Here is a 15,819-nt window from a genome sequence, read left to right on the forward strand (position 1 = left end):
AGGTGATCTTTGATGACCACTTATACCTCGTTAAGATGAATCTGGTATAATAAAATGGCTGTAGATTAACGGCGATTTTTTTCTTACATTGTATGCAACATTTACTTTATTATCTTATCTGGGTTTGACCACTTGTAGTATGTTCAAATATTGTCGTTCCAAAATACGCCTATATTATTGACATTTCACATCGAAAAAAACAATTAAAAGTAAAGCTGGTAGCTGTGCATAATTAAATTACTTAACACAAAAGTCTACATATATGAGTTAACGTGCCTTTGCATTTAACTTTATGTACGCAAATGCCAAGAAAAACAATCTGAAAAGGGCAGAAATGAGAGCGAGAAACACGAAAGACGTAGTACGCAGTTTACACAGACTAAGAAACACGAGTAGCTGTATATTCATAACGGCTGGATTACATTATATTATATTACACATCACTTATAATACTTTTCCTAGGTAAGCTGTGATAAATACGTTACATTTTTATGGTAGAGTGCTGACGGAACACGAAGCCCATTTTCAACGAGTGCGTTGAGTGCTTTTCCGAAACCCCTACCACCTAAAAACAGCGCCATCATGTTTAATGGCGACCTTCAACTTGGATCGACATCTTAACCATTATATAATCTCTCCGTGATCGTCGTCTATCCCAGACCCAATAAGAAGAAAAAAACTATTCAATATTAATTATCACATATTTCTTACTAATATTATTTTGCTTGATGTAAGACCTGAAACATTTGTGCATATTTTCTAGATTTATTTCAATGTCAGTTATTGAACGGCGACGTACACTTTGAAAACGAAACTTGATTTCGCTGGTCTGGTAAAGGGAACTAACTCTATATACAGGTGACGGCGACGTACATAAATAAATACGTGCAGGTGGGAACGTTAATCTGTGTCATCGGAGAAGCTGGATTGATATGTAATGAAAGACTTTACGTGAGAGGTAATTTGATGTGGCATCTTAGAACTGTAGTCTCTTAAAGGTGAAAGTCTAAAAAGGTAATTTACAAACTGCAATGAATCTCTGATAGCATGCTATATACGTACCTCCTAATCAGCACGAGCACGAACTAATGTCCCTATATACACGTCCTTGGCACGAGTAAATCAAACTTATTAGTCACCATCTGACCGAGATACTGTTAAAATTGCTTTTTTCATAAACCATGTATTCCAATACACTGTTGCCAACTGGTTTAAGTGTGTGTGTGTACATATATTTTATCAGGAATTATATAATATTGGACTTCACTTAAGAATGTCAGTCATTAAGTTTGTTTTTGTTCAGAGATCGTTATCAGTGTAGCAATGTAAACAGTAGACTACATTTACAATTCATGGTCTACTCATAATTCACTCCATTTTTTTTTCAAACTGTCTACAAACTATATATCCACTCAAACATTTGCTACAAACTAAAAACAAAATCTAGCATAGTGGGGATGTTACATACAAGAAAATTGTAAACTTTTTCCTTCAGCCACCTTACCTTCCCAGAAAATGAGGTCTCTGCTGAGTGTGAAAAGGGGGGGGGGGTTCCATTGACAGGCATGTGTAGGTTCTCGGAATCAAGTGCACCAACCACCTGACTACAAAGATCCCCTTTTTGATATGGATAAGAAGCAGACTCACATTTTCACAGCATTCATCTGTTATGCCCGTAGTCAACAAAAATACAGACAACATGTAATTGATCCACTATTTATGGCTGCACAAGATAAACATTTCTTTGTTTGTTTTTATCTGCTCCATTGCAGATAATTTATAGGCACTATGTTCTTCAGAGCACATCTGTGTCGCTAGCAAGCATGCTGGCAAAACTGTATTCTCTCATGTCGTCTGGAAGAACTCAAGGCTTGTCGGGGGCTGTTCACTCAACCATCATGGTCAGCATCAAGTATGAGCAGCAGCAGACAGCTTATGAATTGGATCGATCGTGCACTGTAGCAGAGTTGAGAAACAAGCTGGCTCGTGATTTCATTATCCCGCTGTCCGAAGTGAAGGTCATTCTTGGTGGCAGAGTGCTAACAGATGACATGAGTATTGAGGTCAGATCTTGCTTAAAATTTGTACTATTTGTAGATTAACTCAATCCTGATATAGGAAACACCAGTCTCAGTAGGATTAGAATCTGATCATTTGCCACTGACAGCTGGACTTCCAGTTATTCTGGAAACTTTATATGCAAGAACTGTTTACTACATTCAAAAGGGGAAAGATTCTTTCTATATATATTGAAATTTATTTCTTATATCATCATAATCAAGTTAATGTTTTATATATACACACCTATTACTTTGATACTGTTAGATAAGATCAATGGAACAAAACCTATGCTAGCTTACTCAACCACCATGGGACACTTCCTCATATTTCCTTGTGTGATTCCAGAATTGCTAACTGTATGCTGTTTTGTATAATGCGGTGTTCTTTGTGTAAAGCACTTTGAGTTCAGCTTAATGGTTGAGAAAGGTGCTGTAGAAATCATCATCATTATTATTATTATATATCATGTAAATCCTGCTGAATGTGAGCAAAAGTGAATGTGTGTCCGTGCGTGTGTGTGTGTGTGTGTTTTGAAGTCTTTAATATCAATGGGGGAAGTTTGATTTTGGGAAGGAGATTGGATGTAAAAGTAATCAGCAAACTGGAATTCACTTTATTTCTTATGTTCATTTTGACATATCAGGATATAGGTGTTGGCATGGAGAGCATATTGTTTGCAATCAGACACAGGGGTTCAGGGAGGTCTGAAGATCAAGTGGAGGAACCAGCAGCACCCAGGGAAGTAGTAGAGGAGAGGCAAACTCTCCATCGTGTGCCAGCTTTACCTGCAGGTTTGTGTATAATATTATATTTTGTGTGTATTTGGGGGTGAAGGAAGGGTTGCTGGGTGGGCAGTCATGCAATAAATTTTGATAATTCTTGTTGTTGACAGTTCAGTTAAGATTGCAAACTGGAGAAGAATGATGTTGTCTTATATTATTCTAAGTGTGGGGGGTGTGTGATTGGTATTTGTTGAGTAAGTGGTGCCATTATTAAGACATGTTTCTTGTGCAATGTTGCTTGGCAAATAAATGAATTCTGCTTCTATCTCATGCACTTCTTCTTGTATTATTACAGTAGCAGAAAATGCCCTACTGAAAGATCAGTACTTTGTGTATTGCAAGTTGTGTCGAGAAGTGAAACCAGGCCGACTACGTGTAAAATGTAGCATTTGTGGGGATGGTGCTATCCTTGTACAAGAGGTAAATTTCTCAGTAACAGGTTTTTGGAAAACATAGTTTATCTGAGAGATAGAAATGTCAATAAGACACTTCAGCTATTTTATGCATGGTGTCACTATTGACTCTGTCATTCAAACTGTCTTTCATGGGACTGCTTTTCTTATCATGAAGTTGAACGCTATGCCTTAATAAGATGGATTTAACCAAGTTTCCATATTAAAGTGTTAGTCATCACAGAAAACTGCGATAACCGGTTTATAGAATATTTGGATATTTATAACATTCTATGGCTATCTTCATAGAATCTTCATTTAACTGTTTGTGTGTCTGTGTATGTGTATATATATATGCAAGTGAATACTAGAAGATAAGCATGTACTGAACAGTTGAGAAATCGGGGAAGAACTGAATTTAAAATTATGAGAGAGGTGGTAAGAGAAAGATTAAAGAAAGTATATTTTAGCATGCACATTGCTATGGAATTAAAGATTTAGCTAAATGTGGCTTTCTGAATGTTTTGCAGGATCCAAGAAGGTGGGAGGATGTGTTGATGGCAGGTCAACTTTCAGCTACCTGCCAATCTCTGCAGTGTCACGACTGTGTGCCAGTCAGTCTTCTTTTCTCAAATTTCTATCCTGCAGTCTTGATGATCACCCCACTTTTTTTTTGCTTCAGTCTTCATCAATGCTCTTTGATCATGTCTTCAATTTCCTTCAGTTCTCTGACATGCTTGTTTACAATGTTGAGATCACCACTAGCTTAAAGCATCCAAAGAATTAGCATTGTCAATTAACCAGTCCAAGCGCTAGTGGGATGCAGACCCTTGGGCTAATAGAATTGTGGGGGCTTTTCAAACTAGCATAACATCACATAGTAATAAATGACACAGTTTTGGAATTCTGTGAATCGTGGAACGGCTTCTGAATAATAATATTAAAAAATTGGACAACAGAAAATATATATAATTCTATGAACTCCATGAATTCATCATGATAAACATGTTATGTACAGGTATAGTCCTTAGCACCAGTGAGAAATTTCATGGTGAAATTTTTGTATCCACTCACCATAAACTCTGTATTACTCGCTTTTGTTTTGCAAACATCATGGGAAGTAGAGACCCTAAGAAACCATATGTGAGAGTATGGACAGACAGCTTTTTTCCCACTAAAATTTAATTCACAGGCTCACAAATATTCCTTCAATCTGGCTGCTTTCCACTTTCCACAAGAAGTATTTTCTTTGTCACCACTCGTCTTCATCTTACAATGTTCGTTCTGCCTTGGAAGTTGTATACACAAGGAACATAGATGCATCGCCTTATTCTTGCAAGGGATATAACAACCCCACCCAAACCACCTAATTTTCAGAAAACCGCATAAATAAAAAAAATTTATTTAAGAAGATCTAGGAGTGACACAATAAAAATTTGAACATAAGTGTAGCTATGAGGTCTCACTTTTAATTTCCATTCTACAGGTATTTTATTTCAAGTGTGCTGAGCAACACTTTGGTAATCCTGATCACACAGCAGTGGTGCTGCGGCATATCCGACCCAATCGCCGCTGCATACCTTGCATCACATGTGCTGACGTGCTGTAAGAAATTAAGCAGCTCAGACAATTATGTTAGTCCATTAGAGTAAATTTTCCCCTTTTGCATGGCTTTTAATTCTTCTTGTAGCACCCCAACACTATACAATGTTTATTCATAATATTTATCTCTTTTTTTCACTTTTGTTTCACTAATAATACCTGCCTTTATTGTCTGGGTGTGCAAAAGACTTTTGAACAAGATATAAGGGCCCAGTAATGCAGTTGGAGTTTTATTAAACATCTGTTTTGTTTTTATATAAATTGGAAGGTAGAGTGGACCTGGTATATAACAATATTTTAATTTTGTGTATCCCTGTCCTTCATCTCAATGTAAATGAGAGACAGGCAGAGGAAAAAGAGTTGTGTAGACACGTGAACAAAAAGGACAGACAGCCATGCACACAACCAGGGTTGCAATAAACAGAATTAACAAAGACACACAGATGCATACTGATAATTATGTACAGCCTGATGGCAGACAAACCTACAGAAATACAAGCACACAGAGACAGAGGAGCTTATAAAAAAATGATTTATTATTCCCCAGCATGTAATACGTGTGTGTATGTGTGTGCGTGTGTGTGTGTATTAGGAGTTGTGTGGTGGTTTTTCCATGTGCAGCAGCCCATGTCATGTGTCTTCAGTGCTTCAAGACGTACTGCTCTATACGCCTAAGAGAGCGACAATTTGTACATAATGTACAGTTCGGGTACACTCTTCCCTGTCCTGGTAATCACTGCAATACACATTGGACTTTTGAAAAATAAATTCTTTATCTGCGTTATATTATTATCTGCTTGGACTCAAGAATTGAAATATCAGGATACATCAGAACATCTTGGATGCTTTAGTACTGAGCTTGATAGTTTTCCATGCTGTTAAAGCCTTGCCAGTTGGTTATTAGGAAACCTAACATCAAAAAATAATCTCCTTACTCATTCTTGAAAATTAGATCCCCCCTACCAACCCTCAACTCAAATGGATGCATAGTACTCGTTGAAATGGGTTCTATAGTGCATTTGTAATAACAATAGAATTGCTATAAACCTGCTTTAAAAGTTTGAAACAATGACCATATTTGATGAACAGTATATGAGTATTTAATCCATTTTTTAAAGCATTGTATTCTTTGTGGACCTTACAGCAGTATCTGATTAGGCTTGTTTGAACAAAATATTAAGTGAGACTGCTGAGTTTACTTTTCATGAAAGATTTAACTTACAATGTTTACTTAAATTGATTAAACATGTTATACACCAGTGAGAGTTTACCCTCTTATTGTTAAGATAAACATTTTTAAAAAAATCATTAAAACCGATCTGTTTGACCCCGGCAATCATTGTGCAATGTTAAATTTGCAGAACGCTGTCCAGATTCTTTCATTCAAGAGCAGCATCACTTCTGTGTGCTGGAGCCTGCAGAGTATGAAAGGTACAAGGACTTTGGTGTTGAGGAGTGTGTGAGGGCAGATGGTGGCATATACTGCCCTCAGCCTTCCTGTGGTCAGGTATTCCTTATGGAGACTGAAGGAACCAGAGCTGTGTGCCCTTACTGCAAGGTGAAAACATTGGCTAAACACTGTCAGTCACCTTTGCAGTGAACTAGTTTTTAAAACAGCTTGAGGTTTTACTTTTGCAGTATTTAAAATTTTTATTCTTGTTTATATGATAATTTAAACCTCCTCTGAAAATTTTTAACCATTATTAAACCATTACAAAGTTTTTGTCTTGCTTCAAGTTAGTTTGCTCGAGGAATTTTTTTTTTTTTATTACCGACTTTCATTTTTCAGTTTGTGTTCTGTCGACATTGTGAAGAACAGGCGCATGAAGGTGATTGTGCCAATAACTTGTCTGCATCACAGTCTTTTCAGGTATAAATATTATTACATATATTTCCATACTTTTTAGAGAGTGTGTGTCCATGTGTGCATGCATGCATACTTGTATTTTTGTAGATGCTGAAAGTATGTATATGTGATGTTTGTGACAGTTGCCATATTTTGTGTTTCGATAGTTCAGTGACCCTCAACGAGCCGAGAGAGCTAGATGGGAGCGACAGTCAGCCCACGATAGAAACCACAACTAAAAGGTGCCCTGGTTGTGATGTTCCTACGGAGAGGAATGGTGAGGGTCTTTTTCAGTTGTTAAGAGCCACTCCTCTCTTGTACAATTGTTTTTAAAACATGACTGATTTACCTGTGAATATACTTTTATGTTTCCAAGTGCAGTATGGTGAACTAGGAAATACATTTCCTATGCCATATGGAAGAGAAGCAAAAGGATGGTAATGCAAAGATTAATGTTTCAGTGAAATAAGAAAGATGTGCTGCAAAAATATGCTTAAAACCATATCACAATGCTCAGGAAAAAAAGTACGTGAATGTTGCAATGCTATGTGACCAATGCAAACAGTATATTTTAAATGTTTTCACTAACAGTATGTTCTATGCATACTAAATCGCTCAAGTGCTCATTCCATTTTTGCCATCTATAATCTACAAGTCTCTCCTTGAAAGCTTTCAAAAATTCTTGCACTCTTTCTATACCATGGTGTAAAGAGGTAAAGATCATTTGAATATGCACAGGTGTGGTAGGAATGTGTGTGGGCTGTTTTTGTGAGGGTGTCAATACATGTATTATTTTACTCGTATGAACATTTTATGCTATGCATTTTTCATTTTTTTATGTTGTTTTTTTTTAAATACCTGGCAGAAAAATATGTACAAGACTTTCTCTCAAGAGAAATAAAAAGTACACAAAAGAAAACTGTTTGTTCAGACAGGGTTAGGAAAGGCTTGTTAATATATATTTTTTTTAGGGTAAGTGGATATCTGGGGAGCCTTATGTGCATAAATTCTGTAATCCAAGGAATCATTTTTAACATTTTTCACATAAAAAGGTGGTTTCAAGGAGTGATTTACCTTATGTCCTTCCACTGAATACAATTGTATTTGTGCATATCCTTTACCATGATGAAAATCTTTCCTTTGACAGGTGGCTGCATGCACTTGTTGTGCTCACGATGTGGTGCAGAATGGTGCTGGCTATGTGTCAAAAAGTGGGACCGTCAGTGCCAAGGAGCACACTGGTTTGATTGAGGCATGTGAAAGCTTTGTCCATAACAAAGACTTGAACAAAATGTCTCATTGCCCACTAAGACTCTTTGTGATGGAATTATCAAGCTTTACAAGAGAGGGAGGGAAAGTTATTTTTCTATTTGTGTCCGGTGAATATAAGTAGATGATGTGGGTCTGACCTGAAGGGGGTAATGATTTAGTTGGTGCTTACGAAGAATGACACTAAGTAAATGTTAACCAAGTTAGACATGAGATTATACCTTCTAAAGTATAAGAAATTTGATCTACCTGTCTATTGTGCAGAGAGGTATATAGCGTGTGTGTGTGTGTGTGAGAGAGAGAAACTGAATGATAAGTATTTTTAAAAAAAGTGTATTAAACATTGTTTTATATAGAAATTTAGTGACACTGCAAGCTTATCTTAGGCCAGTACATTTCATGGGATCCTGAAGCACAAATCTAGGATCTAAGCATTTAGTGGTCTTTTTTCCCACACTGTGATTTTGTTTCAGTTAGAATTCTATGCTGGATACATCACATATTCTAACTTAAAGTTGTCACCTGTTCAGATTCCTGTAAGTCTCATTTCTGTTGTGTCCTTTTATATTTATCTGTTTTGGTTTTATAGATTTGTTAACGCATTGTAAAGTTTGTCAGGAAACAAGAATGAATGTCTGTATCACCCAGTGTCGTCTCACAAGATCACTTATTGCTTCTGATTAGAAAGTAGTTGTATCCTTTTTCTGTACCTCAGTTTCCAGAAAGTCCTTTTTGTACCCAGTGGTTTCCACTCACTGGAAGTATATTTCAAAACTGGGGGCTGTCAGAGCTTTAGTGATACTCCATAACACAAAACATTTTTGTGTGCATGTAGGAAAGCAGAAGAAAATCCCTTAAAAACAACTAGCTTTTCAAAAATGTGGTCTTATACATGTGTTCATACTAAAAACTGCACATTAATTTCATAAGTTTTTTCAAATTTAAATTTAATTTTTACAATAGTTTTTTAAAAATAATTTTTAAGTAATTTTTTACGAAGAATATTCGGAACCCTGGAAAAAATATATTAGAGCAATCTGCAGTGTGAACATATTTCAACCAAGTGCTTTCTCCAGACTTTACAGGTTGTGTTTTATAGATTTACAACAGGGTGAATGTTGAACATGAATTATGTATAATCCAGTATTTGAAACATAAAGCAGAATTTCACAGGTTTAATTCAGATAACAACTGTGTGTAAAATATTTACGGTCAAATTTCCTGAGTATGGCTCCCTTGTTATCTTGAAAAACTGGTGAAAAAATGTTTTCAATGATCTTGTCCACTTCTGCTGTCTTTGGTGCAAATGCAGATGATCAGCTATATGTTGTTTAAAAAAATGTGTGATGGGCATTCAAAATTTTATATTTTCATCAGCTGCGCTTTACAAACACAGATGCATGGATGCACACTTTTTTAAGGCATCATCTCTTTCTGTGCCTTATCTGTTTTCAGTCCTTGGGTGGACATCATGAGTTACAGAAAATTGGGTGTAGATGTGTCAGCTGGGCCTATCCTAGGCTTGTTCCAGCAGGTCATCCATTTGGCAGCCTGGGTAGGCATTAAATGCATCTTAATGTTGTACATGCACATAAAACAGGCAGAAGGGGGGAAGCTGGAGTACTGGAGAAACTGCAGATGGTAAACCCTGTAAATAAATGTTACATGCAGAGAGAGGTTTGTCAGAGCTGAAATACAAACCTGCAGCACTCATTTCTCATGGTCATGGTGACAAGAACTTTAGTCACTCCACCACCAACCATAGGCTGTACACTGTATAGACTGCTAATAAATTAATCAGAATGATCAAATCTGTGTTTGATTGCTTCACTAGCTGCATGAGAATGAAGAGTGGGCACTGTTAAATTATGCTTGATGGTTTGGAAGAAGAAAGCAACTCATTTAAGAATTTAGGTATTTAACTGTCATATTAACCCATGACTAGCTTCCTGAGAGGTGCGTGCATTGGTGAGGTGGTGGTGCTGATTTTAAAAAAATCCAAAATACAACATAGACCTACACAACTTTAAAAGACATGAACAAATTTGCATGCATACAGACATAACAAGAGCACTCTGATACAAGGTTTAATGTAAAAACTGTGGAATGTCTAGAATACATATTAATAAAAACAAGTAGAAATGGATCTGTTGCTGCGAGTAAAAATCCTACTTTTGGGAAATTTCTGAAGAAATTACATTGACTAGATACAATCATTATATACTTTGAGGTGCAGTGATATGTGTAACTAATGCATCCTTGATGCATATTATATTAACATTTTTTTATTTGTCTTTATCATCAGTACTGATGTTTATCCTTCTGTCGTATATGTGTTTGTTCCTCTGTCCTTATAGGTTGCCCATGTCTCATTCTTGTTCTTAAGTACTAAGAACATGCTCCTTAGGAGTGTCATTATGTGCTATACAACATTTGGCAATTATTATATCATTTGTTAATGTTTTATCTTATGTCCTGTCCCAGTCAGACACATTTGATATTGAATTTATATATATATGAGAATTACAAATATATATCAAAAAGCTTTCCAACCCCAGATACGCCCATCACAAAAAATAAAATACCCTATGAAAAACAAATTTTGAATATCTATTGGAGTACTAACTGACAATTTTGTCTCATTCAAAATACTTAGACAATAATGTTTACATTATGTTTAAATCCAAAATTTATAAAAGGACGAATGCTGAGTAATTTCAAATGCATATTTTTGCATAACCTTATTCTCAATTTTCTTGCAACTAATAAAGTTAAAATTAACAAAAATACCAATTTATTACAGCCAAAAAAAAAAAAACACCAAAAACAAAAGTACTTTGTGTTGATTTTTTTCTCTCTAATTCTCATACACAAACACACAAATTTGTGAGGCAGATATCATTCTTGCTTTAACTTCTAATCTTATGAACAGTTGAGTTTCTGTTATTGAAGTCAGATCAAGACATCAAGAGACATCTTTTTCTGCAGATGTTTAAAATTTCTTATATTTAATGTTGCACTTTCTCTTCATGAGCACTAATTATGTAGTTCATTGTCGATAAAATATTTTCAATGTCTTGCTCCTCACCAAAAGAAAAATCTGGAACAATATAATGGAAAACTCTGAGAACATTTTTCTTCATTGTCTTGAAGCGCTGTTCAAGCAAAGTATACGTCTCACTGACTGGCATGTTTCTGGTTTCTTCCTTTTCTGACGAACCCACTTTCATATGTGTATTTCTCTTGAGAATCACTTCAATTTCTTTACTGACTGTTCCTGTACTTTGACTCATTTCCTCCAATATTTTTTCATTTTCACTTGTCTTTGGACTGGTGCCTACTTCTAAAGCCTTATTGAGTTCACTCACATATGGCTCAGTAGATGTGGAGAATGACTGACAAGGCAAAGCAGACACAGAAGTGGAACTCTTCTTCCTGTCCTTTGTATCTACAGGAGTTGAGCAACCTGCTGCTGGTGGAGGTGACGTCTGTGGGTTACCTAAATATCTCTTTTCATTTTCAGTCACCTTGTTGATACATTTTCTACCATTGTTCCTTCTTCGTGATGACTTGTGTTCACCTTTTTTGCCCTTTTTGCTCCTGTAGAGAGAACAAATGGATTTAAAAACAAAAATAGACAAGAAATAGTCATTTCTTTATAAATAAAGCAAGAGTGGGGAAATGTTTGTGTATGTGTGAGTGGAAGTGCTTGGAACCAACACAAATTCATATCACTTGTCTAATCCTTACCAAATTTGGCAGAAATATTACTGTCGTCTATAATTCAGTCATGGACTATGGTTGGTATGCTGCCCTGTAGCATTTTTTTTCTCTTTTCTGTTACAGATACCTCCAACTGAATAAAAAGAAAATTACAACAGAAAAGTTTTTCACATACCCCTACTAGCTAAATTTTAATGTCATAATTTGAAAAAGCATCCTATGTGAGAGTGAAAAGACAGACAAAGAGGGGAAAGGGAGCACAACCATAATTCTCTCTCTCTTCTCTTGAATTGCTAAGCTCCTGCAGCCAAACATGACTTGTCAACCTGTTAAGGAAGGAACACCAAATATACAAGGGTTTCATATTTTGCTATGATGATGCTTGAATCAAATTAATTAAAGAAGAGTGTTTGGCAAAAATCAACTCGGATGAAGCCAGGTGTTCTGCCCCACCTATTTTTCAAAAATTGTAGGACTAAGGAAACTGAACACATTTTGTTGAGCGAAAGTCTGTGTCTATATAACTTCAAGCGGGTGCAGCAGGCCAATTGCCAGAGGATGATTTACTAGAATAATTACAACAGAGGCTTATACCAGTTCTGACAGTTCACCCTCCTCATGGAAGCTACAGCTGCTTATGGTGAATGTTTACAAAAAACTGAAATAAAAACATTTTCCTTACCCAGTGGTTGAGTGAAGGTTCGGAAATGACTTCAGTGCTTCTGCAATTAGCTTTTGCAGATCTGGCTCCTGTAGACATTTAAAAATTTGGAAATGTGATGTTTTGGAGGCAAGAGTCAATCAAATGGAAAAGACATATAGGTGACTACAATCTAGTGAAATATTTCTAGCTACTTTTTACCTGCTGACATTAGAACTACTTTCCAATTATAAGACCTTTTACAGTCATTTATTTACGTAACTCCAAATACAGCATAACATTGGGGGGAAAAAATCCTAGTAATGTTACAGTAAAAATATAGTCAGATGTGAGACAAACACAAAAAAGGAGCTCAGCTGCAGAAAATTATGGTATTTAAATAATAGGATATCTTGCATTTAAAAAACATCTCCTTCAATTAATCTAATGCTGTTAGCAATGGCGAGGAAGAATAATCTGAAAAGATTGATTTGGATGGTTTCTATATTCTCTCACCTCATTTATTTGCTGCTGATTTTGTCGATCCAAAATTTCTGCTTCTTCATTGTGCATCTTCACACCTCCCTTTCCACCAGCTTGAGTCTGCAGAGAAAAATCACTACCAAAATTCCCGAAACTTCTTTGTTTGTTAATCCCCCTTAGGCTGAGCTACAGACCGGTTTTTCCAGTTAAATAAAAGTTTGTAGCACCCTAGTAGTGTACAATGTATAATGTCTTTGCCTATTTATTCTAGAATATTCTGAAGGGCAGTAATGTAACAAAGTAGCATGTCTTTGATTGCGACAAAGTAGAATAGAATGTCTTTGTTCCTTGCATCTGGACTCTAGAAGGTTCTGCAATGCTCAACACTGTTAAATGTCTTTTTTGCTACAAAGTAGAATGTCATTGTTGGGAGGGAGGTCTAGAATGTTGGAGGGTAGGGAGAATAAATAGTAGGACTGACAGTGGGAAGGGAGCTTTTGTGAATTTGAGAGACAGCAGTTAGGCCAGAGGCTGAGCAAAACTGAATAAAACACTTCAGTGCGGGAATTCAATCTTTGTTATTTCTGGTACGACAGCCCATTCTACGTAGCCGCTTGTTGGTTACAAGTTGACTAAAAAAGAAGTCCCCCCCTAAAAAAATCATTCAATTTTGATAATAATATAAAAAGCCTAGAAAAAACACTAATTGCTTAGAGATTTTACATTAAAGAGCAGATCAACAGTCCTGTAAAACTGTGTTTGAAATGAAGAACATGGTCTAAACGCAACAAAGTCTAGCACATAAGCAGATATGCACAGCTCTTTTAACACACGCAAAAAAAAATTGGTGAGGCACCAAATGCTATTAACAGAAATAAGTGAACAAAATACCAAAATTTCCTTCCTTTGAATCAGAAGAATATTATCCCTATCATCTTTCACCCTCACCATGACATAGCTGACATAGAGTTAAGCACCAAGATCCAAGGTATATCATCTTATACCAAATGAAATAACAAAGCACCTACATCTTGTTGCATTTATAGCAGATGTTGGTCTCTGTACTAATGCTTCAGGTTCCTTTGAGATGTTGTGGACAGGTACACACACGCAAGATCCATGAAAGTCTGAACTTATAATATATATATATCCATTAAAATGTGAATACCTTTGATTTTGATAGGCTAAGCAAAAGGACTTTTGTCTCTTCCCAAAAAAGTTAGAATACCCCAGCATCAGTGTAGTGAATCATTATTGTGGTTTGTCATGTTTCCAATCATGGTCATATACACGTGTACAAAATGTTCATTTTTTTTTTTTTAAATGTTGTGACATCTCAAAACTCAAATTTTAAGTCAGATAGTGGCAAGAACAAAACTTTGTCTAAATTTGCTTATTGCTGTAACTTAGGTTGTAATATGAACTTTAAAAAAAAAAGAGGTGTATGCATGTATAAACGCTGTATCGCAATTACTATAATTTCCTCGTCGTGATATGAAAATTTTACACATTAATAATTATCATTATTCATCTGCTTTCGTGCTAATATTATATTTGTACTAAATATTAATACTATTCAAGAACTTTTTGGTAATTTATCATTTTTTCAGAAATATTTTACAGGTACGCGTACGCACTCAAACAAAGTACGTAACTACTAATGCGCAGATTATTTGTATTGTTCTCACTCGCAACATTCCCGAAGCATCCAAAGAAAGACTCGAATTTCAGCTTCATAAGGAAAATGTTATCTTAAAGTGTTCAGTCAACAGGTTTAACATGAAAGTTCATAAGCATCCAACCATGGAGGTGGACCATGAATCTATACACTTCCGTGATGTGACTAAAGCAGCCTTGTTGTAGCAGTTAAATAACCGAAAGTGTGTAACGAGCTCTAACGCTTCTAAAATACAAGGGGCATAACTGTAGTTCCTCCACCATGACCCATCGATTACTAGAATAAAAAAAAATAAAGTAATTTATAGAGCTTAAAAGTAATTTAACGACTCTAATCACAAAAAGATAACCAAAAAAAAAACAAACAACATTATATTTCACAAATCAAATTTCTTTAGAGGTAGATGTGCAATGACTGACGTAGATGGCGCTTTGTCGTCCGAATGGTGGCGGCCTGATGAGAGACTGGAATTTTGTAAGCAGCTTTCTTCTGGCACGGTGCATGGTCGTGTATATACGGCCAGCTTATAAAATACCAGCAGTTTAGTGACTGCTTTGTTTTAACAAACTAGCTATACGTGGTGCACAGGGCCTAATGTATGAAAAAGACATTACATTATTTTCGTTTGACCATGGACGTGTATTTATATTAGTTCGTGGTTTGACATCATCGATTTGGGGGAAAGTTTGCTACGCGGCTTAACATTAATTAGTCATTAACCAGCTCACGCATCTAAATCAGATGATAATAGGAGGGTGATAATGCTAGACGAAAAAACATAATGTTAAGTAAAATTTAGTTTGGAAATATCAAAAAGGAAAATGCAGCATGAAGTGTCTAACGACATGATGTCTAGAGGAATTTGTTATAATGTTACTGTTAGAATATTGAATTAAAACGATAGTGAGCATCCCTTTTTAAAAACTAGTTTTGAATGCTTAAAACGTGGAACGAAAGAATTGGTAAATTCAAGCGAGGGAAGCAATTCTTATTCATCTGCACACTGTGAACGTGCATGCTGTATAGTTAACTGGCATCTTCTCTTGACTCAAAAACGTAAGCAGCAGGTTATGACTCTTCATGAAGTAAGTCCATATTTACCTTCCACATACAACAAACTGAAAGATAATATAAGGCGAGAGCGAAGGGAAGAGAGTTCCTTACCTTGACCAGATCGAATAGCTGAAGAAGCCAATGAATATTGTGCCAGCAGTGGATGTTGATATGGCATGGTGTGTGCAGGGAAACTGTAAGAACCTCCTTAATTTGGCTTGGTGGGATGTGGTCAGTGAACTTGAATGGGAAGATCGGTAGTTGTGGGTCGGTGGTGGCAGATTTTCGTT

At 36.0% G+C, this 15,819-nt stretch overlaps 3 protein-coding genes across 9 annotated transcripts in view; 1 reads left to right on the forward strand and 2 right to left on the reverse strand.

The window, feature by feature from the left end:
- LOC112565838 overlaps window positions 1–15,819 on the reverse strand; it is a 341,939-nt gene that overhangs the window by 112,816 nt on the left and 213,304 nt on the right. The window lies entirely within an intron of this gene.
- On the forward strand, window positions 837–9,763 carry LOC112565826 (E3 ubiquitin-protein ligase parkin-like). Of its 2 annotated transcripts, none has more exons than XM_025241638.1 (11): window positions 837–958; window positions 1,773–2,063; window positions 2,705–2,852; window positions 3,139–3,263; window positions 3,766–3,849; window positions 4,722–4,840; window positions 5,430–5,566; window positions 6,199–6,395; window positions 6,627–6,707; window positions 6,851–6,960; window positions 7,831–9,763. In XM_025241638.1, the coding sequence occupies exons 2-10, from the start codon at window positions 1,824–1,826 to the stop codon at window positions 6,920–6,922; spliced, it is 1,203 nt and encodes a 400-aa protein (XP_025097423.1). In that variant the 5' UTR covers window positions 837–958; window positions 1,773–1,823; the 3' UTR covers window positions 6,923–6,960; window positions 7,831–9,763. The 2 variants fall into 2 exon arrangements, with proteins under 2 accessions (XP_025097423.1, XP_025097424.1); XM_025241639.1 differs by having other exon boundaries at window positions 884–1,014.
- On the reverse strand, window positions 10,026–15,171 carry LOC112565831. 6 transcript variants are annotated; one of them, XM_025241652.1, is made up of 6 exons: window positions 13,827–15,171; window positions 12,832–12,918; window positions 12,358–12,425; window positions 11,940–12,001; window positions 11,703–11,808; window positions 10,026–11,552 (listed from the first exon to the last, which is right to left on the reverse strand). In XM_025241652.1, the coding sequence occupies exons 1-5, from the start codon at window positions 13,836–13,838 to the stop codon at window positions 11,741–11,743; spliced, it is 297 nt and encodes a 98-aa protein (XP_025097437.1). In that variant the 5' UTR covers window positions 13,839–15,171; the 3' UTR covers window positions 10,026–11,552; window positions 11,703–11,740. The 6 variants fall into 6 exon arrangements, with proteins under 6 accessions (XP_025097437.1, XP_025097435.1, XP_025097433.1 ...); XM_025241650.1 differs by lacking the exon at window positions 11,703–11,808 and having other exon boundaries at window positions 13,827–14,727; XM_025241648.1 differs by lacking the exons at window positions 11,703–11,808; window positions 11,940–12,001 and having other exon boundaries at window positions 13,827–13,925; window positions 14,487–14,717.

Source organism: Pomacea canaliculata, linkage group LG6, assembly GCF_003073045.1.
Source record: "Pomacea canaliculata isolate SZHN2017 linkage group LG6, ASM307304v1, whole genome shotgun sequence".
Taxonomy (NCBI): Eukaryota; Metazoa; Mollusca; class Gastropoda; order Architaenioglossa; family Ampullariidae; genus Pomacea; species Pomacea canaliculata.